Source organism: Sceloporus occidentalis, unplaced genomic scaffold, assembly GCF_023333645.1.
Source record: "Sceloporus occidentalis isolate IW3139 unplaced genomic scaffold, rSceOcc1.0.p SCAF_2, whole genome shotgun sequence".
Classification (NCBI taxonomy): Eukaryota; Metazoa; Chordata; class Lepidosauria; order Squamata; family Phrynosomatidae; genus Sceloporus; species Sceloporus occidentalis.
The window spans coordinates 227,872,128-227,899,749 of NW_028316982.1; the positions used below are offsets into that span (position 1 = coordinate 227,872,128).

At 39.8% G+C, this 27,622-nt stretch overlaps 1 protein-coding gene across 1 annotated transcript in view; it reads left to right on the forward strand.

Annotated features, from left to right (window-relative positions):
- Positions 1 to 4,284: 4,284 nt before the first annotated feature.
- The window catches only part of MYH15 (myosin heavy chain 15), a 117,165-nt gene continuing 93,827 nt past the window's right edge, over positions 4,285 to 27,622 (forward strand). Inside the window, exons 1-10 of the mRNA XM_089508158.1 lie at positions 4,285 to 4,375; positions 6,753 to 6,856; positions 9,275 to 9,418; positions 10,658 to 10,814; positions 14,395 to 14,422; positions 15,908 to 16,001; positions 18,614 to 18,634; positions 22,417 to 22,509; positions 26,636 to 26,699; positions 26,804 to 26,902. Coding sequence (XP_089364284.1) covers positions 4,285 to 4,375; positions 6,753 to 6,856; positions 9,275 to 9,418; positions 10,658 to 10,814; positions 14,395 to 14,422; positions 15,908 to 16,001; positions 18,614 to 18,634; positions 22,417 to 22,509; positions 26,636 to 26,699; positions 26,804 to 26,902 — 895 coding nt within the window. The remainder of the gene's footprint in view (positions 4,376 to 6,752; positions 6,857 to 9,274; positions 9,419 to 10,657; positions 10,815 to 14,394; positions 14,423 to 15,907; positions 16,002 to 18,613; positions 18,635 to 22,416; positions 22,510 to 26,635; positions 26,700 to 26,803; positions 26,903 to 27,622) is intronic.

The window sequence follows — 27,622 nt, forward strand, 5'->3', positions numbered from 1 at the left end:
TCAACATTGACTCATGGCGATCCTGCAGATAAGACATCCCCAAGACTCCTTGTCTTCCAGTGCTCTGCTTAAGGTTTGCAAGGTCGTGTCCTCCCTAGTAGATCTATCCATCTAGCCTGTGGTCTTCCTCTCTTTCTACTGTACTTCTACCTTTCCCAGCATTATCTTTTCTAATGAGTCATGCTTAATGTGGCCAAAGTACGGCAGCCTCAAGGTGATCTTCTTGGCTTCTGGGGGTATTTCCGACTCGATCTATTCAAGGACCCATTTGTTTGTCTAAGGTTATACAGTATGTGTATTTTCAAAAATGGTGCATCAAAAGTCCACTGAAGGCCATATTGGAGGGATGTGGAGCCTTTTGCTCTGCTGTTTCACAGTCTCTCTGATGTACTTTCTCTCACTGAATTGTTTTGTCTGAACAGGATTATTCATTTTCTGACTTGGATGACAGAATTGAGGGCATACATATCAAATTTGCAGATGACACCAAATTAGGAGGAGTAGCTAACACACCAGAGGACAGGATCAAAATTCAAAATGACCTTAATCGATTAAAAAGCTGGGCCAAAATGAAATTCAACACGGAGAAATGTAAGATACTGCACTTAGGGTGGAAAAATGAAATGCACAGATATAGGATGGGGGACACCTGGCTGAATGAAACTACGTGTGAAAGGGATCTAGGAGTCCAAGTAGACCATAAGTTGAACATGAGCCAACAGTGTGATGTGGCAGCTAAGAAGGCCAATGTGATTCTAGGCTGCATCAATAGAAGTATAGTGTCTAGATCAAGGGAAGTAATAGTGCCACTATATTCTGCTTTGGTCAGGCCCCACCTGGAATATTGTGTCCAATTTTGGGCACCACAATTCAAAAAGGACATTGAGAAACTGGAGCATGTCCAAAGAAGGGTGACTAAAATGGTGAAAGGTCTGGAAACCATGCCCTATGAGGAACGACTGAGGGAGCTGGGGATGTTTAGCCTGGAGAAGAGAAGGTTAAGAGGTGATATGATAGCCCTGTTTAAATATTTGAAGGGATATCATATTGAGGAGGGAACAAGCTTGTTTTCTGCTGCTCCTGAGACTAGGACCCAGAACAATGAATGCAAGCTACAGGAACAAAGATTCCAGCTCAACATTAGGAGGAACTTCCTGACAGTAAGGGCTGTCCGACAGTGGAACAAACTCCCTTAGAGAGTGGTGGAATCTCCCTCCTTGGAGGTTTTTAAACAGAGGCTGGATGACCATCTCTTGGGGATGCTTTGACTGACAGTTCCTGCATGGCAGGGGGGTTGGACTGGATGGCCCTTGCGGTCTCTTCCAACTCTATTATTCTATGAAAGTATCACCTATCAGTCCCATAAAATTATTTGCTTGGAGTTGACAGCTTTGGTTTACAAATAAACAATGGCTGGACAAGTAGCTTTGCCTTTCTTAGAGCATATGCGGTGTAACTTTTATATCGTTTCATAAAAGACTTGACAGATGATAAAACCCAAACCAAGGAGCAAACCACTCCCCCTAGAATGCCACACGGGCAGAAGAGATCATTCATCCCCCTCCCTCTCTTTCTTCCAGGACCCAGTTGACAAATATAGAAACAAAGCAAACCATTGATGCCCTTTTGCATCATTATCTTTGGTGACCTTGACAGAAGGTATATAAAAAGTCAGGAGCAAGTAAGAGCCCCTAACTTGGTCTTTTACTTTCCAAGGTAGGTACCAATCTCTCCTTCTAAAGAAGCATGTATTCATAGTCTAGGAACCTGCAGCATTTAGTTTCTGTAAAATATTTTAGGCTGTTAAATTGTGAATGTTTTAGTTTTGATATCTATAAAAGCAGAACATAGCTTTAGTAGCTCTGCGGTGCTGCCAATGAATGTATGAACTGGAAACAGTTGCTTCTGCTGAGACTTGCAGAGTCAAAATGTGGAAGAGCCGCATTTCTTTTGAAAGGAGATGGGTTCCTTGTTATGCTGAGGATGGACTGATTGTGTATTATATGCAAGTCAGACTTTCCTTCTTTCCAAACATCTTAGGGAGCTTTTCCATTATACAGCTTAAACATCCTGGTGGATCAGTTATCTACAGAATGCTTAAGTCAGAAATGAGCTGGAGTCCCTTAGGAAATGCACAGCTTATGCCAGTTCTTACTGATTCCAAAGAAGAGAAAACATTGGCTGAAATTGTGGAGCACAGCAATTCATTTTTTTCCTTTCAATTTTTAGTGGGGGAAAAAGTCATTTGAACTTTTCAATATATTTAACTTCATAAAATATACCTTTTCTTCTCTCTTCCTGCCTCTTTCTGAGTCTATATACTGCTCCACAGATTCAAATCCCTTTCCCTCTGTCTTTCAGCTGCATGCCTATATTTCTGCTCATTACCCAACAGCACAGGTTAACTTTCTAACGACAAATATATCATCATAGTGCAGGTACATGGCATTATTCCTGGAGAATCTATGAAACTTGGCTAATATTTACAGAGTTCACCTAGAGGCCTCAGTGGATGGAAAGGCTGCTATAGGAGAGTTTATTATGATGATTTCAGGATTGAATGGACTAAGGTCAGTCTGGCTCCATTCCTCTGCAAGATTTCCTGGGAGTAAACCCAATTAAATATGGTGGACCTTGCACCTGAGTAATGTTAACTAGGCCCGAATTGTCAGTCTCTGAGACATTACTGATAGAAGAAAGGAGTTGTGTTGCATTTTCTTAGCTCCAATAATACGGAACTGGAAGTTTGGGTCAATTGCTATCGATGTGGCTGAAAGTTAATGAGACCTGCATCACACAAGGGTTATGTGACCTTCCTGCCCTCTAGTTTTAACGAGGCTGTCGTCTTGTAATATCATGCACTGTCTAAGCCTTCGTCCGAAATTAAGGAGGAATGACAAAAAGCTTTTAAAAAGGCATTCATGCACATGGGAAAATGGTAGGAAGAAAAGGTCCCCAAATTAAACCAAAAGAATATTTTGCTCCAAGTATTTCTGCAGAAAAATAACCTTTGGGGCACCGAAAATGCCGATAGTACTGACTGACAAAATCAAGTGCCAATTTAAATGTTTCAAATGCCAAATTAGTATTTGCTTGAACCGGAGATGAAAATACATCACAGCATCAGATTCTGGATCCAAAGGGAGATTCTGAATCCAAAATTCTCTTTGAGTTTCTTACATTTCAATAGTTTACAATCATGAATGCCATATGTCAAACAAATTACAGTTTTGTTTCTTTCATCTTATTGCAAATTTAAAGACGGTTGTCATTTCAGGCAGAGTGAAAGGGATATTTCAGGACTTCTAGGACAAATATTAAAAAATAAACTGCCATGAAGTTTTAAATGTTGCTGGTCTCTGCCAGTCCATGAGTAAAACAGGCTATAGCATCATTACAGACTGTTTTGTCTATATAAATGGATCTTGTGTTCAGTGAGAAAGAGAGAGCTTTCTTTCCCTAAATTCCCCAAGGGAATTTCCATCTTTTCTTCATCAATTCTGGAATATAGGAAAACCCTCTTTGATTTACGGCAGCTGAGAAGTTGTTTTAAAAGGAAAAAAACACACCGGTTTCCTTTTACAAGCGTACAAAAATTTAAAATTCTGAGATGAATACTGTCACATGTTCTGCTTAATGCTGCTTAGGCACACTCAACTGGGAATAAGTTCCAATGAATGAAGTAAAGAATGTGAATAAACATGCTTAGGAGTCACTGTTAATGTACTGTGTGCTGGTCTTTAAGGCTCCAAATGGCTCTTGTAATTTTGGCATACAGCTTCTGTATGCAGCTTCTAGCATTTTGACAACACCCAGCTTCTTTATTCAAAGAAGACTGGTTAGTCCAACCACAGGTCAAACAATTGTAGAGAAAATTATTATTTTCATTCCAATTTCCCAGTTCTGTTTTTTATCTCCTATTTTGAAGCATGTTTACTTTTAATTTGATTTTGAGCAAAACTGATTAGCTGCAAAATGGTTGCAGTACTGCTTTATTTTTGATCTCAGCAATGGATAGTGTTCTTTCTCCAGTGCATACAGCTATACTACTTGGATCGCTTGTCATTCTTTTTCTGACCAGTCCCAAGTCCAAAGATGTGTAGATTCTCTGGGGTACATGTATTTACACAATATTAATGTTAAATCTACCCTGGTAACAGATGTTTTGTTGAAGTATGTTATATCTTCCGCCTTTTAACAGTTATATACTTCATCATTTTGTTGTTGCAGGCTAGTGTGCTTCATTTCTCTTTTGGGAGTACACACTTCAGCTTACCTGCCAAGATGATGGACATGTCGGAATTCGGGGAAGCGGCACCCTTCCTCCGAAAAAGTGATAAGGAGATTATGGTGTTGCAGACTGTGGCCTTTGATGGTAATATCTTGATTTGCCATTTAACCTGAACTGTTAGATATGAATTGGTGGATCTGGTATATATGTAGATTGAGACAGACATTCTTTTGTAACAGTACAGTGCTATAATAATGGATTTTGAAGTGGAGGTTCTAATTATACCAGTCCTCATAATCACATCTCCAATTAGAGTCCAAAGATAAACAGCCAGTGGCATTCCTCTGGTTGGTGTCACCTGGTATGGATGGGGGGATTGCTTTGCCCTCCCCTTGCTCAGTGAAACCACTGCAGTCCCCCAAGCACTCCAGGATCCGGCATGGCAGCACCGGCCCCTGAAGCCCACCTGCCTGCAAGCCCTCCAGGATCCAGTGTGGCTCTTGGAATATCTGGAAAAGATCTGGAAAAGATAATTTTTTTGCACATGGGTCAAGTATGACCATCTCATCTCAGCACATGCCTCTAGACAGCAAAAGGAAGAATACACAAGAACGTGAAGTTTCTCTATACACTAAGAACCACCTCAAATCAACATCATTTGGAACGCGTTCACAAACATTTAATTGGACTAGAAAGGAAATCAGGGTCATTTGTGATTCATGTGACTTATGTATTCAACTATGTCTTTCCTGTACAGTGAGATTAAAAACCGTAAAGGGCATCCAGTGTTAAAATCTGCTCCATGGGCTTATGGGGATGATGTGTTCTGACATCTCTGAATCTGAATTTTTAGTATGAGGTTATTTGGCTCCTTGCATGGATGCATTTTAGAAATAAAATGCTCTGTAAGTGACTTGTGCATTTTTTAAAAGCAAACTTTTACAAGAGTAAAAATGCAAACTTAAAAACAACTCAAGCTTTATGTATCTTGTTTGGTCCGCGAAATGCACATCCATTTTGTTCAGAACTTGGAAAGCATTATAATTTCAGTTCTGGGTCCCCCCACCCCACCCCACCCCAATAGTTATAGTTACAGTTATACTCTTATAGCTATACTTTTAAAAACGTTTTTTTAGTACACAAAAGTAACTAAAAGAGACATTTTTTAAAAATAAAACACTACAAGCTGGCCCCTGCCCTGTGCTACACAACACACTTGCACAGTGAGCCCACACACCCTGTAAACATACAAATAGCTATAAAAGCTAACACTGGGAAAAATAAAAGTATCCATCATTTCAAAACTGTAATGTAATTCAGTTATCTCTTAATTACTGGGGAAAATAATTAATTATGAGGGAGATACTGGCAAAATCACCTCTGAGTATTCCATGTGCTAACAAAATCCTGTTAAATTAATGGATTTGCCACAAGGTAACAGATTTTGTATGAGGACAACTAGACACACACTGAATAGAATTGTAGTAGTCAATCCATTTGCAGACATAAGGTGCATCCACTAAGTGCTGTAGCTCCATCCTATGCAATCCTGGTGTTTGTAGTTTTACAAGATCTTTAGCCTTCTCTGCCAAAGAGTACTGGTGCCTCACAAAACTATAAATCCCAGGATTGTGTAGGATGGAGCCATAACAGTTAAAGTGGTGTCAAACTGCATTATTTATACAGTGTAGATGCACCCTTGGTCACTGAACTGTTGCTGGGTCAAGTAGTCTCAAGTCGTTTCTCCTCTGTCTGAAAAGACCTATGGTAGTATAGCTGTGTGGTCAGGAGCTATGAGCTATAAGCTGAAACATGCCTGATTAAAAAATCCACATGAGCTGTTAATTTACTCCGTATCTTAGAAGTCATCTTTGTGCTTCAGTATCCACCTATTTTGTAAAACAGGCCTAGCTTACCCCATGCAACTCTCCCAGTTTGGCAGGGACAGTCCTGATTTCCCCCCACTTTTTCAGCTGCTGTTAAAATATCATGATTTCTTTCTCCTTCTCCCACTTTCCCACTTCATGCTCAGTTTAATTCAGTGGCTATAAACTAAGGGCTTCATCACACCACCCCTTTTCTTGCTGCAATCAATTCAAAAAGTTTAAATGTCAATGTACCGATTTTATTGCAGCCATCATCACATTGATTTTCTTTTGCGTGACTGCAGACTGCTGCCCCTATTGTGATCCCTCCTCATCCTCTCCCTGAACTCCACCCCCTCCCTGCTGGAGGATATGACAAATCTTGGAAAAGTTACTTTTTTGGACCACAACAAAAATAAAAGTAATAATAACTTGGGAGACCAAAAAGTAGTAATTTCCCCAATATCTCAATGTGATAATACTGTCTTACCTTGCTGGGTTTCTGTAGACATTACTAGGCCTATTAAGTGCTTTGAGAAGTTAGAAAAATATTCTTATAGGAAATTAAGTGAAATGATCATTATAGTAATTTAGCTGTTATTTGTTAAGTGCTGAATGTGTTTGCATTACAATGAAGGAGTCATTTTATTTTCTAGGAAAGAAGAAATGCTGGATTCCAGATGATAAAGTAGCTTATGTTGAAGGCGAGATAAAAGAAAGTGGTGGTGGCAAAGTCACCGTTGAGACTACAGATGGGAGGGTAAGGAATCTCCACCCTGTTAGATTAGTCACAAGAGCAAAACCTATCAGACATAATGCAGGCAGAAAAACAGGTTTTGCTGCATACAAACCAAGGCTAGAATCACTTAAAAAGAAAGAAGTCGCAGTTCAGGGAAGGGACAGGCCCACAGAAAAGAGAACTGCGCATATAGTTTGAGATTTCAGTGCTGTTTTCATCATAAGTGATCCCACTGGTACAACTGAACAGGCAAGCCTCTTTTGAAAACTGACCAAAGGTTTATGTACAGCAGTGGAGATTGCTCCAGCTCCATGTTTATTTATTTTCTACATAGGCATACCATTTTTTCGATCTATGGCATAGAGCTAAACCAGATATGAGCAAGCTGTGGCCCTCCAGATATTGATGAGGTATTGCTCCTATTGCCCCTCTTGCCGACAGTCAGTCTGGACTGGTGTATGTTGGAGTCCAACAACCTCTGTAAGGTCTCAGGTTCCTCAGCTCTGGGCAAATCTAGTTTTCCGAAGGCCTCATACAGTTGCTGCAGAAACAAGTGTGGCTACCTGACTCTCAGCCTGAGAGGGATCATGCAGAGATGGCAATTGTATTAACTGGAATTTGTAGCCAGGGGTAGGGAAAATGAGGCCCATGGATTGTATATGCTCCCCAAAAACCTGTGAATCCACAAATTTTAGTGGGGAGGAATCTGATTTTGAGCAATTTTCACCCCCTCCCAATAGCACAAAATGGGGAAAAACTGCTAGAAGATGTAGCAATTTTTCTTCCTCCGCTCACTCATGGAACTTATGTTTCCCCACAAGGCCTTTCCTTTGGGTGAAACCCAGTGAAAAATTGCAATTCGAAGTGGCTTGTTGCCACTTCAGATCATAGGATCATAGAGTTGGAAGAGACTCCAAGGGCCATACAGTGCAACCCCCTATCATGCAGGAACACACAATCAAAACACCACCAAAAGATTCACCATAATGCATTGGTGTGGGCCATGGAGGCCAAGTGGCAAACATTGGCCACCACTCCCTACCCAATTGCTCACTCTCTGGTTTAGGTGTATCAGGAGCCTCCTTAAATCTGTGAAACAGGTGGAATTTCCAGCCCCCTTCCATCATCTTTTCATGACAGCTGGAATGATTGTATACAGGTGACTCACATGGAGGACTCAGTTCACAAAGGTGGCTTCTTATTACTTTGGCTGGGCTCAAGTCCTCCTGGCAGCCACAGCCAATTCCAAAAGCCAGTTTGCATTGGATGGGATGAAATAAGTGAACAAGGCTTTCAACATGTTTTTACATCACCTATGTGTAAGAGTTGAAGCACCTGGATAACTAGATGGGCAAATGTAGCAGGTCCAGAGGCTAGTTTCTTTCCCCTAGGACCATACCCAGGGCCAAAAATGCTGAAAGGGAAGAGACAAAGTGGCCAAAAATTTACTTTTGAAAAATGGGTAAAAAATTCTAAACACTGTGGGCAGAAGAGTGGCAACTTACTGAAAAGGTCTTCTAGGGGCCCTTCTGTACTATATACAATTACAGCACTTTTACAGTGATTTTTTTTTTTTTACAATTACAGCTTGCAATTTAAGGAGAGTACTTAGAATTTCTCAGCCAGAGAGCTTTCACGTGTGACTCACCTACAACCCCCAGGAGGCAGCAGTGACAGCTAAAGTGGATTTGTAGTGCTATAACTGTGTAATGTGGCAGAAAAGAGACAGTTTAGGAAGTTAGAGCAATTGAAAGACACAAAAACAGCCTTGTGATCCAAGGGCCACACTTCACCCACTCTGTTTTACAGCAAAAGCACACAAAAATATGTCTTTAAAAATGTTAAAACACACAGGCACACATATACAGAAAGCAATAATTAGTAGAATTTTAATAATTATTCATAGCAACCTCATAAATCATTGTGGATAATATCTCTGTGATGATTATTTTAAAAAAAGATAATCCCACCAGATATATCTCCAACCAATTCAGTGAGCACCAGTCTGAGAAAGGTTTTCTTAAACATTTTCTGCCTTGTTTATTTAATGCTTAACAGCTTCAAGCCAACCCTTTGTTGACCTATGCTGGAGAAAATGGATGGTATTTTGCTTATCACACCTGTTCCTTATGTTTCACCATATCACCTTTTTTCTTTTAAGATAGCCACTGTTCTCACTGGGGTCTGAACCCATGGTACTGCTGACAACAGTAGGTGGCAATAATTTTAATAGTTTAAGTAACAGTTTCCTTTGGATTGATAGTTATCTCAAGAAATTTTTTATTTAAGGGTGTTGAAAACTGTTTCATTTCCATTTTCTTTTGTTGGCAATCCAGTCCTGAAAAGATCCCTTAGCTTACAGTATATTTGAGATAATCACTTAGGAATAATAGTTGGGTGGAAAGGCTGCCATCTCAATGCTCTCTATTTTTCTTTTAGACAGTGACTGTGAAGGAAGATGATGCTCAACAGATGAACCCTCCGAAGTTTGATATGATTGAAGACATGGCTATGCTGACCCATCTCAATGAGGCCTCTGTGCTCCATAATTTGAACAGGCGCTATACAAACTGGATGATCTATGTAGGAATCATCCCCCTCCCGTTGTTTTTTTTTTTTTAATGTTAAAATGTACAGCTTGGGTTGCAAGAAAAATAACTAAATCCAAAAGCATATTCTAGATCAGTTGCCAATTTGGAAATGCTCCACATTCATTAGACATATTTTCCACTTGGCATGTTTTTAGAACATGGTTTGTTGTTATTATGTGCTTTCAAAAGAATTCTAAGCTATAGGGACCCTATCATAAGGTGTTCTTGATAAGATTTATTGAGTGGGAGTGTGTCTATTGCCTTCATCTGAGGCTGAAGCAGTGTGATTTTCCCAAGGTCACCCAGTGGGTTTCCATGGCTGGGTAGGGATTTGAACCCTGGGCTCATGGAGTTCTAGTCCAACACTCAAGCCACTACAACATGGTTTTTCCCAGAAAGTGCTTTGCCTATTAAGAAAAAAAGAGGAACCAAGCAAAATTAATATGTTAACATTTAAGGAGATGTACTGAAAACATATTTTAATATGGGTATACTAAAGAGATTATACAATAGGGGAGGGGAACTTCTAGTGTTTGGATCTAATGAGGATCCAGGACTTGTCCCTTCTGGAAGAGAGAGTTTCTTTTATACTGGTCTTCCTCCTAGTTGGCAAACTTGGGGGAAGTATTTTTTTAAAAATAATTTTTAGTGCAAAAGTTTGGATCACTTCAATGAAGAATCTGTATATTTATAGCGTACATAGATTTTCTTGTGCAGTCTGGGACCTTTTATGTATACTTGACTACAATTTCCATAATTCTCTAGTCCTGCACAACTGGAGCACTCCAGGTTCAAGAAGGCTGGGACAGAGTGTACCTAGCCTTGACCGTAAGAGAAGCTGTACTCCATGTTTACCCAGGCTGTATGCTTGCTGTATGTAAAATTTTATTGTTGGAGGGGATATTTTGGAACTGAATGTGCATTAAGAGAAATATCCAGAGTAAATGTTGCTGTAGCCAGATGACATTTCTGTTTTCCCATCAAATTAAGTGTTTATAGCATAGGTCAAAACCTATAGGATTTAGATGTTTTTTGAATGCAACTTTAAAGTACCTGCTTTGTTACTTTACAAAAACAACAGTTACTTTGCAAAATTTATATCTACAGCGGTTGGGGTGGGAGGTTGTGGAATTATTACTGCAACTAATCCCTTTTTTTAAAAAAAGAAGTTTTCAAGCTTTTGTTTCATTGTTTATTAAGGTTCTTTGTGTTCACTTTGTTTCCCTTCTAGACTTACTCGGGTCTCTTCTGTGTGACAATAAACCCTTATAAATGGCTTCCTGTCTATAAGTCAGAAGTTGTTGCTGCTTACAAGGGCAAAAGGCGTTCAGAGGCTCCTCCTCACATCTTCTCCATTGCAGATAATGCATACCATGACATGCTGCGCAGTAAGTAATGTTGTGTACTCGCATGCATCTTATTTTAAGCAATGGAATCTTGGTTTCTGAGAAAAAGGAGCAGAATTGCCCACATACTGAGAAACGAATCTACCAGAAAAAAACACATTTAAGTGCTCTGTAAAGAGCCAATAGTCTACTGAACACAGTCAGAACTATGAATTTTAGCAGCACTCACATTTGGGATAAAGTGCACGGAATTGCTGGCTGTTGTGAAAATATAATTGATCTCCAAGGAGAAAGAGAAGGAGAACAGCGGAGATGATTTTTAGTAATGGTCAACGTTTATCAGACACAGAACTATCATTGAGCAATCCTCACATCTCTGAATGATGTGAGTTCTACAGGCACAACACAAACTGAGGTTTAGCTTCCTTTTGAAGCAATCATTGGATGTGGATGAGTTTTTAAATATTTAAATTTGTTAACAAATTGATTGAATTCAGTTGGAGGCACTGCCTAACTTTTCAAACAGTGAAGGTCACTGTAACATGATTTCTCCAGAGAAACCCATCCCAGCATCCTCTGATAACTTAACTTCTCTGTGTCTCTCCCCTCAAAAATGAAGTCTACTCCCTTATGCTCCCTTGTACAGAAGTATACACATACAAAACAGCCCTATATCATCCATATCTAGAGTAGAAAAAGGTCTGCTTTTGGCTAATTCAGAAGAGAAGATTGGGCTATCCTGTCAACTATTTCCGTAAGCAAAGACGTGCACAGCATTTTTGCCTTTGGCTATTACAGGAATTTGAGTGCAATTTTTCATTCCATAAGTCCTCTTCTGTGCAAACCCAAAAATTAAAATACCATAATCCAATCTGTGGTGTCTCAGGATCTACATTGTTCACGTACCCCCTATCAACAATAGTTTTCTTACTGCAATCTTTCCCAAATCAATGCTCTCCAAAAATATTGGACAACTCCCATAATCCCCTGACAACACAGCTGGGGAAGGCTGTTCCATTGACTTCAATAACTAGAGACAGTTTTATGCATCCACATACAGAGCAAGTAGCTTTGGGTTTCCTTTGACCACACTGTATATGTATGTGTTCGGTGCCTTTGTGTCAACTCTTACTTACACCAACCTTACCGTAGGGTTTTTGTGTTTTTTGCAATATTTATTCAAAGGAAGTTTGCCATTGCCTGCCTCTAAGGCTATGAGAGTATGACTTGCTCAAAATCACCCAGTGAGTTTCCATGGCTAATTGGAGATTTGAACCCTAGTCCAGCTCTCAAACAACTACAATATGCTGGCTTCCTGTATATGCTATTAGTCCTCTCTCTCACACACACACCCATCTGGATTCAGCCTTTGGTTGAAATGGAACCCAAAATCTTTTTTTTTTTTTGGAAACTGGATCCATGTAGCAGGAACATTTATTTTAAATGCCAGCAGAGCTTTTTTTACCTTTTCATTAAAAGAGATTAAGTTATGCACATATAAGTTTATCACTAACATCTGTGTAACTGACTTCAGTTGTATTCCACCCAAATTTCAGAGATAATGTGTCACCAATTCAAATCTCCCTCATGCAGTAGAGCAGTGATATAGCATGTGCAATGCTACCTTTAGCCAGAGCTGGAGCACATTGCCAATTTCAGCACATCAGATTTCCTCCATCAGAGGGCAGTGGTGATGCATGCCTGGCATCTGCCAACATTTACATAACCTTAGCTATTCTTCAATATTACCAAGGATTTTTGAAACCCGTTAATTTATTTTAAAAATTAAGCTGTATATAGTGCAAGGGACAGACTGCAATTTATGAATAAAAAGTAAAAAAGTAATGTGTTGATTTATGATGCAAAGACATGCCTTGTGTATTTTGTGGGATCTAGCTGAGCTTTCTTGATCGTTAATGTATGGTTTTCTTATTTGTTTTTCTTTTTAAGCAAAGCAAAATCTACCATGATGCCTGGCATAGCAATATAGTTTGTTCCCTTTATCTTTGCAATTATATAAGCCTCTGCTTGGGAAGGTGTGAGCTTACAGAGGCACAAAAAAAGGCATTTGTCTTTACCTTTTCCAGCTTTGTTTGTCTTGATGCCTTAAACTGAGGAAGAATTTATTTTCCTATCTGCTGTGTGTATTATTTGTTGATTTTGTATAGAATGGCAGTACAAGGGATCAAGTCCTCTGACTCTGACCTACTGCATTTTTCAAGTGAATCATGTGCTTTCCTATTTCAATTTCACAAAGTTCCCTTCTTTAACTCCAGCGTTCTTCTAAAAAGTGGACAACTGCAGCTGCTAGCTCAACATTGAAGGCTGATCCATTAAGTGACAAGAGTTTATCCCAAAGGAAACCAAGGGCAGGATTTAATGGTGGATTTCTGCTGGCAAAACAAGGGACTCTAGTTTAACCAAGAGTGGGGCTACTGCACTACCCTACTGTAGTGCCTCCTTTCCCATGCATGTCTTAAACCAGGTCTGAGGGGTTATTCAGAGGGTGAAAATAATCCAGATAGAATCTGGGTTGAATCTTTGTTGTTCACATGCATTTTGAATGCATCTGATTTAGGTATGTTTGGAGGGTGAGTGTCAAAAACCCAACTTTGCTTGGGATCATTGATCTCGGGTATTTTTCCAAGATTTTCTAAAAGATTTGCATTGTCGGCTGTGTGAATAACCAATGTGAATAGACCTGGGATAAACCAGAATAAAACTGTACATGCCTTGAACATGCTTCGAATACATCCATATCATCAATTCTAACGCTATGTGTGAGCAGCTGAATTCGCAGAGATGCACATAGCTGCACTTCCATAGTGTGAACAACAACTCCGGAATGCATGAGTGAGATTATTTGCTTCATTGCACTAAAAACGAATTTGAATCACCCATGAGAAACCCCAAAGAGATAGTTCTTGGGTGGTGTGGAGGGGAGGGGAAAAGAAATCTGTTGCCACTGCTAACTTAATGGTGGATTTAGCCTAAAAAGGAGCCCTCAGCTCCTGAAATTTGCTCTGAAAGAACCAAATCTTTCAATTTAAATGCAAAAGCTGAAGTTCTGCTATATATTCACCATGTAGTATAAGAAGAGAACAGGTGAAAGAGAAACATCTAACATAACAGGATTAGAAATCCTCTAATCTGAATGTCTTTCCTTGACTGTGTTTTCCATGTCACAGAGTCTTTGATATGCTAATTACCACTAACCTGTCAAAATCCCTTCTCCATTTGCTTCTCATTGCTCTGTTCATTCCTGCTTCCTTTGAAGAGCTCCATGAATTTCAAAAACAGGTATCGCTTTCAGAATTTCTATCTAGAAATGGATCTGGTTAAATCATTTTTCATCTGTTTGGGATGGAGTCTTGCAGTCACCCTCACAGCAAGGAGCAGGAGCTAAATCTTTTGAAAAGGCCCAGTGTGAGTTGGGTTTGCAGGCATTTGACCAATACATTTAATACTATAGTAAATGAGACATTCTTCTTGCTAAGGATTTGTAAGGATTTCTGTTATGTTTCATTTCTGTTCACATAAGAGATTTCTGTTCCAGTAATAATCCATGAAGCATATGCAGCAAGCATTCTTAAGGGTTCTTTTCCCCCCTTCTCCCTCACAGATCGGGAGAACCAGTCCATGCTGATTACGTAAGTGGATCTCTTCAGACTTATTTCATTTCTACTGATTTATCAGATTTATATCCTTCCTTTCCTTCAGTGAGCTTCAGGCACTTCACATAGTTTTGTTCCTTCTCACTTTATTCCCACAACAACCCTGTGAAGTAGGATGGGTGGAAAGAAAGTGATTGGCCCAAGGTTGCTCAGTGGATTTCCTGGATCAGTCAGGACTTGCTAAGGATTTGTTTAAGTTTCAAAGGTGGAACTTGACTCTCCCAATTCCATTGCTTTAACCACTATACCACACTGCTTGTCACATACTTCATAAAGGCTGCATCTACACTGCAGAAACAATCCAGTTTGACACCACTTCAACTGCCATGGCTCAATGCTATGGAATTCTGGGATTTATAGTCTGACAGAGAAGGCTAAATGCTTCCCCAAACTACAGATCCCAGAATTCCATAGCACTGAGCCATGGCAATTGAAGAGGTGTCAAACTGGTTTATTTATACAGTGCAGATGCAGCCAAGTGCACATTTCCAAGTAGTTTCTAATATGTTCAATAGAATATGTGACACTCAAAGTATTTCGTTATTTATCTAATTTCTACCCCGCCTTTCTTCCAGTGCAAGACCTAAGGCAGTGCATAATACCTTAAAAATGCAATATAATTAAAAAAACCCTCTTAGTATAAAATTTAAAATACAATTAAAACAACTAATTTAAAAAACATTGAAAGGCATTTAAAACATGATGAAATAAAAACCACTACTTCCCTTCCCCATTAAAGGCTCTACCTACAGTCACCAAATGCCTCCTTAAATAAAAATGTTTTCCTTGGTCTGTGTAAAGAGGACAGGGATGGAGCCAGCTGGGCTTCCCATGAAAGCTCCATAACCTGGGAGCAGTTCCAGAGAAGGCTCTCTCCTGAATCCTCACCAAATGCTCATGGAAAAAACCCCACTTGATTTAGTTTCACACATTCTTCAACACTTATTTCTTAACTATTTCAGCACTGTCATTAAGACAGATGGAATTTTATTCATGAACCCTTCTAAATTGTTTAGGCTACCTGTCCCAGAATCTGGCAGCCACCATGACTGGTGGCCATGCTGGCTGGGGGATTCTGGGAAGTGTAGTCAAAACAAGTAACTTTTCTGAACTGATACCTTCGGTGAGCTGTGCTTGACCAGACCAGAGGTCTTTCTAGTTGATCATCTTATTTCCTGCAGTGTCCAACCAGATGGCTTTGGGAAAATCCAACAGGCAGAGCATGCGAGCAACATCCCTCTCCTCCTGTTGCCAGCCAGCAGCTCTTAATCACTAGCATATTGCCTCTGGTCCTGGAGTTTTTATACAACTCTTGCAACCAATCACTAGTGATCAATCTGCATATTTTACAGATCTGTCCTGTTTTCTCTAAAACACTTAAAGAAGGATAATGCCCTATAAATGGACCTGAGTGCAGTGAAAATCCTGGGATGAATAATATGATTTCCCTTCTCTTTATAGTGGAGAATCTGGTGCTGGCAAAACTGTGAACACGAAACGTGTCATTCAGTACTTTGCCACAGTAGCAGCACTTGGTGAACCTGGAAAAAAGAATGTAAGTATTCAAATTGCTGTTTTCTTATCTCTATGTAAATAATAGTTAGTACTCCACAGGTAGAAGACGTTCTGTCTCTAAGCCACTCTAAGCACCAGTTAGCATGACAGTTAATTGCATAAGGAAGACCATAAGGTGAAGCTGTAGGACTTCAAGGTGATTCTAGCAATGCAGAGATCATGAGTGTTTCCCTAGTGAGTCTGGTGGTTGTTCATCAACATACCATCTAGACTGACAAAGCATCCATTAGCGTTGTTTTTCATCTTGTTAGATTATTGTAATTTCTATAGCACCTTCATCTATGACTTGTAACACTCAGCCTTCTACAAATGCTTCTGGACAAGGTTTCAAAGATGCAATTGTCCTGTCTCACATAGGAATTTTATGAGAGATCAAAATGATATGATTTTTTATTAGTATTCTTCTCAGGTTTTCTTCCTATTTCTCCTACCTTTTGTTTCTTTCTTTCTTTTCTTTTCTTTTTTTTTTTTAAAAAAAACCTTTTTGTATTGATTTTTCATATCATAAATCAGGTGCCATTATTAGTAAATACAAATACAGTTACAAAGTTAGTCCAGTTAAATTTAGCTATAAAATCCAAGATTGTTTTACAATATGTTGGTCCCAAACAACCTATGCTCTGATGGAGCACCACGGCTGAAGTTTATGTCTGAAACAAATATCATCAAGGGATACCATATAAGACACTTTCATTTTATACAGTTATAACACAATGATTCCATTTTAATTGCCATGATATGGAATCCTGGGATTTGCAGTTTAAGGAAACGTATTTAGAATTCTTAGCTAGAGCACTGCAGTGGCTTATCAAACTACATATCCCATGTTTCCCATAGGATGCAGCCAAGGCAGTGTAAAGTAGGATCATAGTACTATTGTTGTGTAATATGAAAGGTTAACAGTTTCAAAATTACCCTCTGTCATCTTTCCTCTTGCCTTATGAATTTTAATAGTCAGTATATCCATAAGGTCAGCATCTCAGTACTCATCAGTATTTCCACCTCAGCAGAAAACATCAATAACAGCTCACTAAGGAGGGAAAGATGACATAGGTGTGTCTGGAAATAACCCAAGTCCTCCACCACTGATGTAAGAGTTAAGACTGGGCATCAGGACAGAGCTATGTTTATACTGGCTTTAATCCAGAAAATGTTGGGAGAATTCTAAAAACTGTATTTTGCAGAATCTATTGAGAATATGGCAAATGCTCCCAAGTCTGCCTTCCAAGAAAACAGTTCCTGGGGGATAGAAAATGGCTGTTACACTGTATGTTGCATAAATATTCCCTAGCATTAGACCAATGTTGTAACTAGTTCTGCTGTAGTGGTGCAAGTATGTATGTACTAGCAGATTCCTTTTTGCCCTGCTAGGGATCCCAGGTGCCCCCATTTTCTATGGGATGGTGTCCTAAAGTGTCATCACATTTCAAGGCAATATGGGACATCCCAAAATCTTTATCTGAGAGCAGGCACCAGCAGTGCTACCGATATAGTAACTCTAAAGCATGAATGTAGCTATCAGATCGTAATTTAAAAGGCCAGGGGTCAATTTGCAGGCCTACCATCAGGAGATTTACATAGGTTTTGGGTTCCAATGAGATTTCAATTCTGAGATCTCATGAACAGCAGTTGTTTAACAAGAGTTGAGGTGGCCTTACATAATACTACCTCATTTGCCCTGTATTGCTCTACCCCTTTGCTAGAAAGAGTGGTTGAAGCCACACTATCACCTCAGCACAGAATCAGTTATGAGAGTGTGGAAGCTGAGTACCCAGCTTGTTGGGGACAATTAGCTTACACTTTGTAAACCGCTTAGTACATTGGTAAGCAGTATAGAAATGTACTTGCTGTTGCTGACTGAACCCAAGCAAGTGAATAGTTAAGGAGCTGTACAACAGTGCCATTTCAGAAGAGGAGGAATGGGAAAAGGCCAGAATTGTCTGGCACCATCTACTGTTGACTTTGGCATCCCTTCCGTTGGCTCCACTTGCCCTACCAGTTCCTTTGGCCAGCAGCTGCCACTCAGTACAGTACAAGTACAAGCAAGCTATCTGGATATTCTGATCAGCTCCATCAGGTATAGAATTTGGTGGAATAAGAACAGGGCTTCACACACCAACTGAAGTATGTTGTACTGCTAGGGAATGGAGCTCTAGATTCTTGATCCTGGGTATTTTGCAACATGTCAGTGATTAATAGTTTTAATATTGACAAGGCTGGTTGTCAGTTGGAGGCACACTTAGGGTAAAAGGCTCTAACATGAGTATTTATGGGTTTTGGATGTGGAAGGAGAAGAAAGAGGAGTGGGAATTCAGAAAGTGTTATTGCAGCTGAAAATAAAATCTGCATATGATTCTTTGCATGAATATCAGTTCTTGACTCAGCAGAAAAAAACATTGATTTGAGAAATATCTATGAAAAGGTAGTCTGGTTACACATAAAGGTGTGATGTACTAGAAACAAACAAATAAGCAAGGTCTTTGCAAAAATCACAAAAAGGGAAGTATAGATAAATGAGGTCAAATGATAACTTTGTCACGTCTTTAGACTTTCCTTGCTTAATTTTCTTTTGTAAAATTGTTTCTTTGATAGCAACCAGCCACCAAGACTGGGGTAAGTAAATGGACCTGCTGTGCTTCCATTTGTATTCCACAATTTTTCTGAAATGGAACGAATGCTGTTCACAGCCTTTCTCATCTGCATATTCACTATGTAAGCTGAAATGTATTTTCATCACAATTCAAAAGCCAGTTCACAATCATAGGGATTGTGTGCTAAATGAGTATCTGAAACTATTAGATGTGAATGATTCTGAGCATTTCTAGCTTTCTTGACCAATTCTAATGCAACTTTTACAGAGAGTGAGTGTCACCCCTTATGTGTGTCATCCAACTGAGAAAGTATAAGTTCTGCTGATTTTAGCTGGAGTATGCTAGAAAGTTTTATTCTGCCAACAAAATGCTTGAGTGTATGTGCCCTTTACACAACCTGTCCCCTTCTTCTGGTTGTCTTCTGCACACAAGTAAAGGCCTGCTACCAACAGCCCTTGAGAGGGTAGCATTATTATCCAGAATACCCTGTTTTCGTTGGTGATATGTCTGAGTGGTCTCAGTATGTGACCACTAGTTGAGTTCTGTCATTTTCTGTCTTCTGTCTGTTCTGTAATAGATTAGCTCTGGTTGCAAGTCTTGCTTTGTTTATTTATATGTGCTTTTTAAGTTAGTCTCAAATGTTCTACAAGATCTTAATCTTTTCTGATCCAAATTAACACTGCTTTGTCTTTGAATTCTTATTACACCAGTTATGTTGCTGTTTTCTTTGCTAGATGTGGCGCTAATATTTACAACTCAAATGAAAAAAGGTCATTTCCTAAAACATGCTAGAAGCTCTGCCAAGATGAAGTTGGGGGAATTTCTGGTTAGCTTTTAAAGATTTAAATTTTGAAAGTAGTAAGGGCTTAAAAGGGCCTTGGGAGGCCACATGTAGCCCATGGACCACACCTGGCCTATGATTGCTGTACTTGCTCGGGCCAGAATGCAAGATGCAAGAATTACAAATGCAAGATTTACAAAAATGGTCTTAAAACAGCAGACATAGCCATGGCATTTTGGGAAGCATTACCAATGGCAATCAATCTGAAACTGAAGTGGTGAAGATGCCCATATGCTGGCTGCACACACAGGAAGCCAGTATGCTCACATCAAGTGGGATGTGCCCCCAGCCATCACACACTTCTGCATCCATAGACAGTTCATGATCTAAGCATGGGGCATCCACCGCATTCTTATCATAAGCTGTTTATGCCTGTAGAGCCACATATACAGTGCAGAAGACAACCTTGCAATGCACTACTCCATCAGCCCCAATTTTGCTTGTATTGATTGCCATTCCCCAGCCATGTTTAGAGGCAAGAGTTTTGAATCTCCTTGTGATCTGCACAAGCACTCTTTTGGAATGCAACACGTACAGCCATGCAAACATAGAACACATACAGCTTCCACATGGTTTCCTGGGAAAGAGGCCACACAGGCATCACAGCAACTGAGTGCTTGTCTTCCTCCAGCACTCAGTTATACATGGCAAGATTTGGCCAGTTAAGGAATATAATGATGCCAGGGCCATGATCCACTTAGTTTCCAAGCCAACTTAGGTTTGAGGATCTGTCAAAATAAATGTAGACACAGCTTCACCCAAACAATAGTTTGCTGTTCCCAACCTGTGCTTCATGGAGTCCTTACAGTTCCACATGCACTTTCCAGGTGCTCTGCGGCCAGTCTAGGAAGATGAAATAAATCAAAATTAAATTAAATTAAATAATAGGAAACAAAAAGTAAACACCACTAACATGTAAGACATAGGGTAGGTCTCTTAGGGGCTTTGCCACAGAAATTGATTCTAAAAAGGGCTCTGCAAGTCAAACAGGTTGGGAACCCCTGGCTTACTGATTACATGAGATATTATGCAGATATAAGAACCAAGGCAAAGTTAGCTCATACCTCTTAGCAAATTGAAGCAGTTCTTCATTACAGCTGCTGTCCACTGGGGCCCCACAATACAAGATGTTGATCTCAATGGACATGTTCCCTGGACTGGACTGTGGCTGGAGTATGCTCACCTCCCTGAGACCAGACTGATTATCTTATATTTTGCAAACTTTAAATATGCTTTTCCCCTTTTCTTAGAGGGTGCCAACACTTTCCCAGACAAAGAGGGAGAAAAATCACCCCATTCTAATTATCAAACGAATAGTTTCCCAGGCATTTTAACAAGGAAATATTCTTTTCTATCCTTCCAGTGTGCACTGCCCTTGCAAAGCCTGCTATACAAACTGCTACAACTGAAAACTTGGCGCAGTGGTTAAATGCCTGTACTGCAGCCACTCACTCGAAACCACAAGGTTGCGAGTTCAAGACCAGCAAAAGGGCCCAAGCTTGACTCAGGCTTGCATCCTTCCAAGGTCGCTAAAATGAGTACCCAGACTGTTGGGGGCAAATTAGCTTACTTGCTAATTAGCCTACTTGCTGTTCACCGCTATGATCTTTGGAATAGCGGTATATAAATAAAACAAATTATTATTATTATTATTATTATTATTATTATTATTATTATTTGCTACAGGCCTGCTTCATCAACTAATAAATGCCAATTTATTGTGTTGTGCACTCCTTAAACTTATAAAAGATCTGCATAGGGTGAATGTGAGATCTACCTACAATCCTTGCCAATTCATTTGGAAATTCCAAAGCCCTACAAATTAACCTAGCCAGGTGGAACACTTTGTGTTTTACATGTGGGAGGAATCGCTGCCTTCGTTTAGAGAGCCAGTGTGGTATGAAAGCCAGCATAGTGATTTGAACATTGGATTACAACTTTGGAGACTAGAGTTTGATCGCTGACAGAAACCCACTGGATAACCATGGGTAAGCCACACTTTCCCAGCCTCAGAGGAAGGCAAAAGAAAAAACCCTGTGAGCAAATCTTGCCAAGAACCCCCGTGCCTTAGGACTGCCATAAATTAGAAATTACTTGAAGGGAATTAACATGAATAAATTCACACTAGGAAAGGCAAGGATCCTTCTCACTACCACGGTAGGCACAATTCGGCTAATTAGTCCAGCCTTGGTTAATCAGGCCATTTGGTGCACAGTGACCCTTTTAGTGCAGTTTCCTGTCCTCAAAGTTCTCTTTTTTGATAAAGCCAAAGAGGTATATCTCCATGCTATGAACTTCATCATCTGTGCACTGTAGGCATATAGCGTAAGGCACAAATGTGCTGCCCCATTCTGCCCCCTCCACCAGAATATCTGAGGGTTTTGTGCCATTGCATTTTTCATAGCAGCTTTGTATCTTGCATTGTTTTGGTGTTGCAAATTGCTTTTGCTGTTGTGTGCCTTCAAATCATTTCTGAGTTATGGTGGACCCTGCCATGGGGTCTTGTGGGCAGGATTTATTCAGAAGCGGTCTACTATTGCCTTCCTCTTGGGCTTAGAGTGTGAGACTCGCTCAAGATCACCTGGTGGGTTTCCAAGGTTAAGAGGGGTTTTGAATCCTGGTGTCCCAGAGTGCTAGCCCAGTGGTGCATCTACACTGTAGAAATAATCAACTTGACCCCATTTTAACTGCCATAGCTCCATCCTGCAGAATCCTAGAATTTGTAGTTTTGTGAGGCACCAACACTCTTTGGTAGAGAAGGCTACAAAACTACAAAACCCAGGATTCCATAGAATGGAGCAACAGCACTTAAAGTGGTGCCAAACTGTATTATTTTTACAGTGTAGATGCACTCTAGCACTCAAACCACTATATCATGCTGGCTGTCATAAAAGCCTCAAGCCCTTTAGTGAGTTAAGTACTAAATTATAATCCAAATATATGTTAATCTTTGTCATTGTCAGGGAACCTTGGAAGATCAAATCATCCAAGCTAATCCAGCTCTAGAAGCCTTTGGGAATGCCAAAACCCTGAGAAATGACAACTCCTCGCGTTTTGTAAGTATCCTTTATTACTATGGCATGTTGCCAGCCTGTCTTCAATATTATATTTATAAAACAGTAGAGGCAGTGACTAAATAAGACATGTTAACAATATCCCTATAGACTGTTGCTTCTAGCCTATCTCCTGTCCCCTCCATTTTTTAGTAGTAGAATACTAGACTGATTTTCAGTATGTGATGCTTTCAGCTATTACTTATTGAAACACCTACACTCGGAGTATTCTAAATGTGATGCTGGCTGCTATACAGGCTTCTGCATCATAGATTAATTCTTGAGACTGTTTGTACACACCCTGCCTGCGGTTAGGATTTTTTTTAAGCACATATGTGGATATTTGTACCAATGTAGAAAGAGTCTAGCAAACACATGGGCAGTGAACAGAGCCTTTACTATGTTATCATCATGACCTCTCCCCTCTCCATGTGTGTGGACTATTTTTAGCCCTCCAGATATTGATGGACTTCAGCTTACACAGTAAAATAATTCCTGCTTTTCGTAAGTTACAGGGAACATACAGCTCCCCTATCACAATAGCACCACTGGATGCTAGGTTGTTTCTGGGCACAGTTCACAGTTCTGGTTATGACCTATGAATGATTGGACAGCTTAAATTCAGGATGTCTCAGGATTTCTCCATATGAGCCTGTCTGGGTTCTGGAACCCTCTGGAAATGTTTATGTTGGCCCCACCACCTTTACAGCTGGTGGGGAAGTGAGATAGTGCCTTTGTAGTGGCTGCTTCTGGGCTTCCTTTCTCTGGAGATTAGACTGGTCCCTCCTCGCTGTCATTCCATTAGCAGGCAAACACTTTTAAATTGCAACAACCTTTTGAGAAGGTTTTTAAAGAAAGGGCCAGGCTGTCCAGGCAGGCTTATATGGAGAAATCTAGAGACAGCCAGGACTGTCCAGTCGTTTTAAAGTACTTTTTAAATTATATGGGCTTCTAAGCTGCTTTTTGTCATTTTTAATTGTATATTTTAAATGTTGTTGACAGGTTAATCCCATTTTAATGTTGATCTTTTGTTTGTTTTTAACTATATTGCATTATAATTTGTGAGCTGCCTTGAGTCCCAGTTTTGGGGAAAAGACAGGGTATAAATGTTTGATGATAACAGCAACAACAATAATGTGTAAGCAACAGGAGTTTCATAAACGAGAAACGTACGTGCAACGAGTTTGTCTAAAAGGAAGGAGCATCCTGATCCAAATCAACAGGAAAAGCAAGTGAAGTCCAAATAAGCGAAATGTTCCAGTCTTCTTCCCAACAGATGCTCGATGGATATCTATGTTGGCTGGGTGGGGGTGGTGATAGGCAGTGCAAAGCAGCATGACTGTAGCAGTGCTGTTGTACCACCCTCTGTTCATAAAACATAGCACAGCCCAGTGTCAGTGAAGCACACAAGCCATGTGTAACAATCCCCAAGGGATGTGATGAGAGCCAAGCAGTTGGGCGATGACAGAAGGGAATTGTTGTTCTAATCCTGGCATGTGGGACACAAAGCTGCAGAAACCACAGGCTGTCTCTGCAGATTGCTTGCTTGTGTACCTAACAGGGAGCACGGCAAACACAGTAGCATCCCTAGACACCTGGAAATTACACCAGCTGTTGTGAGCAGATTATATATATTTTTAATCTATACTTGTACCTGTGGGATGATCAAGCTTGTTTTCCTAAAAGGTATGTTTAAACTGATTTGAATGCATCAGTGGCATCATTTAGCTCACCCACCTATACTAAGACAGGAAGAATCTTTTGCCTTCCTTATGCCTTGGGCTCCAATCTTTCACAATCCCTTACCATATGCAATGCGTGGCATGGTTGGTGAACATTCATAGGCCAGAACACTTGGGCTCCTATATTTCATCTAAAGCAGAGCTTGGAAATGTTAGGTTTTTAAAAAGACTATAGCAATCCTGAGTCACCCAAGTAGCATAGCAACTGACAATGCTGTCTGGGGAATTCTGGGAATTTCACTCCAAAAGGAAAGCTTCCAAGCTCAGATCTAATGCATCCAAAAATAGACATCTGCTCTTTTTTTATTTCACAAACATTTCTAAAAAGAAGATTCTGCAGGTGGCCCTGGCAGATATTCTGTTGCTAGAATAATGTCTCTTTTAAAAAATATATGAGTAAAGCCAGAGGGGGGAGCTTCTTTATTGATGTTCCTTGTTTTAGATGAAATGAATTTGAGAAACATAATAAGAGCCTTTCTGGATCAAACTAAAGGCTTATGTAGTCTAGGATCTTGTTTCCCACAGTGACCAACCAGGTGCCTATGGGAAGCCCAGAAGCAGGATCTAAGTCCAATAGCACCCTTCTGATCATGTTCCCTAGCAACTGGCATCCAGAGGTGTGTTCCCTAGCAACTGCCTCTGATGCTGGAGGTAATATTTAGCCATCATGACTAATAGCCACTGATAGTTTTAACCTGAAGGGAATATTTAGCCATCATTACTAATAGCTACTGATAGAATTTGTCTGATGCTCTTTTTAAAAAGATCTAAACTGATCACCACCACCATCACTCTCCCCATGCAATGCACAGCTGGGGAGAAGCGGGGATGGGGGAAAAATGAAGGCGTCCCAAATTGACATCTGGCCTCTTCAAAAATGAAATTTTGATTTGGTCCTCAGGTTTCTGGCATTGGAGTAGTTTAAAAGTTCTGGTGAGCATTTAGAAATATAGTTCAGGCATCCAAAGAAAAGGCACAGAAGTTACCAAGGGATTGACAAGACAGCAGATATAAAGAGTTCTAGATGTGAGTGATTTTCCATGTTTCACTCTGTGCAGTACAAGAAATGTTTGGGGCAGGGCAGAATCCTTATTTGAGGGGGAATGCCCTCACTCCCCACATAGCTACTCTTCTGGGCACAACCTTCTATATCTCTACTATGAGCCATCTCCTTACTCAGCCTCTCCCTCTCTAAAAAAGAAGCTCCAAAGTTTGTAATCCTTTCTCATTGAAGCGTTGTTCCACTCCCTGGTCATTTTGACTTCTCTTTTCAGCTCAAGAATATCCCTTTTGAAGAATGGCAACAAGAACTGTATAGTACGCCATTTTTGGTTTACCCTATATGTTTATAAAGGCATTGCAATAGTGGTATATTGGGCTCCTTTTCTGGTTTTAGCCTGGTATTTGAGACAAGCCATAGTTACCATTAATCACTGTTGTCAGTTTGAAGGAAATGATAAATCATGGTTAAGAGAAAGAAGTAAAGGCTTTTAAATTCCACCTGTGCTGAAGGTGCAGAGGGGAATGGGAATGCTATCAGACTGAGGCTACAAGTGCATCTATATTGTAGGAATAATGGTTTGACACCACTTTAAGTGATATAGGACCATCCTATGGAATCCTGGGATTTGTAAATTTACAAGATTTTTTGCCTTTTCTGCCAAAGAGTGCTGGTGCTGTACAAAACTACAAATATCAGTATTCTGTAGGATGGAGCCAGGGCAGTTAAAGTGATGTCAAATTATTTCTATAGTGTAGATGCACTGCATCTACACCACAGAATTAATGCAGTTTAACCCCGCTTTAACTGCCATGGCTCAATGCTATGGGATTTGTAATTTTGTGAGATATTTAGCCTTCTCTGTGAGAGAATTCTGGTGCCACAACAAACTACAAATCCCAGGATTTCATAGGGTGGCACCATGACAGTTAAAGCAGTATCAAACTGCAGTAATTCAGCAGCAAGGCAGTAGTCCAAGATTCGCATAGGCTCATTAATAGAGCTCTGTATTTTAGCATTGTTTGTAAACTTTACTCTTTTTGATGACATTTCCCAGCAGCCTGGGAAATATAGTGAGCTGTAATCCAAAAAAGTAACTTTTCCAGAGTCTGATAGTATAACATCTAAACGCAGTAATTATCATATTGTATCAAAATTCAGTTTGGTTATATATTAATTATCTGTATGCATATTCATGTTTGTATTTGTTTATATTTTAGACTTTACAGCTTTTTAAAAACAGTATATTTCTTGTAATAGTTACACTGTTTTGTATTATATGCTTTTAGCTTTTTTTGTAATCTATCCAGATAGCCTATGTTATTGGGTAGATTAAAATATGCCCAATTAATTGATCAATATTTGTTATGTTTTGTACAAATTTTAGGGCAAGTTTATCAGAATCCATTTTGGAACCACAGGCAAATTATCATCTGCTGATATTGAAATCTGTAAGTGATGTGCTAATTAATTAATTATATACAATTGCTTAAGCAGTATATTGTGTCTAAACATTTTGGACTGGTTTCTCAACCATATCTTATTATTCAACTAGATCTCTTAGAGAAATCCCGAGTGATCTTCCAGCAACCAGGTGAAAGAGACTACCATATCTTCTACCAGATCTTATCAGGAAAGAAAGCAGAATTACAGGGTAAGAGTAAGAAAACATATGCTACAGGGATATTGAGAGATGGGATTTGTAGGTGAACAGGAAAAGTGTGTACATGTTTGGATATGATTATATGTAGCAGAACAGTCATGCTGATCCATTGTAGCACCCCTGAAGAAAAGAAGTGATTACTTACAGAACCCTCTTAGGTTAACTGGGTCATTTTACATTTTAAAATTTTTTTTAAAGGCACAGTCAATAGCTTATTGCAATGAGTGGTTACAATTCAGATCAATGCTATTGATTATTATTATTATTATTATTATTATTATTATTATTATTAAATGATGATTTAGATGTTATACAGACTGGCCATTAAGGACCACAGACATGGCTTGACGCTCCTCTGGCACTGTGTCTAGATGCTGCAGCACCTAAGGAGCGCCAAAAAGCTGTGGTGCCGTTGGCTGTGGTGCCTTTTCCGTGGCACAAAAAGGAGCCACATTTTGCGGCTCCTTTTTGCACCATGGAAAGGTGATATCGTGGTCATGGCACAAAAAGGGGTGGTCTGTACAGCCCCTTAATCTTTCTTTTGGCCATGCCATGTCTCTTGGTGTTGGTACTAAATACAGCCTACTCCCCTCATCCAGCATGGCAAAATTCAGATGGGAACTGAGCATCTACCTATGAATCTTGATAACCTTCCATATATACACCAGAAAGCTGCACAAAGACTTAACTTGGAAAAGCATGCAGAAGGCC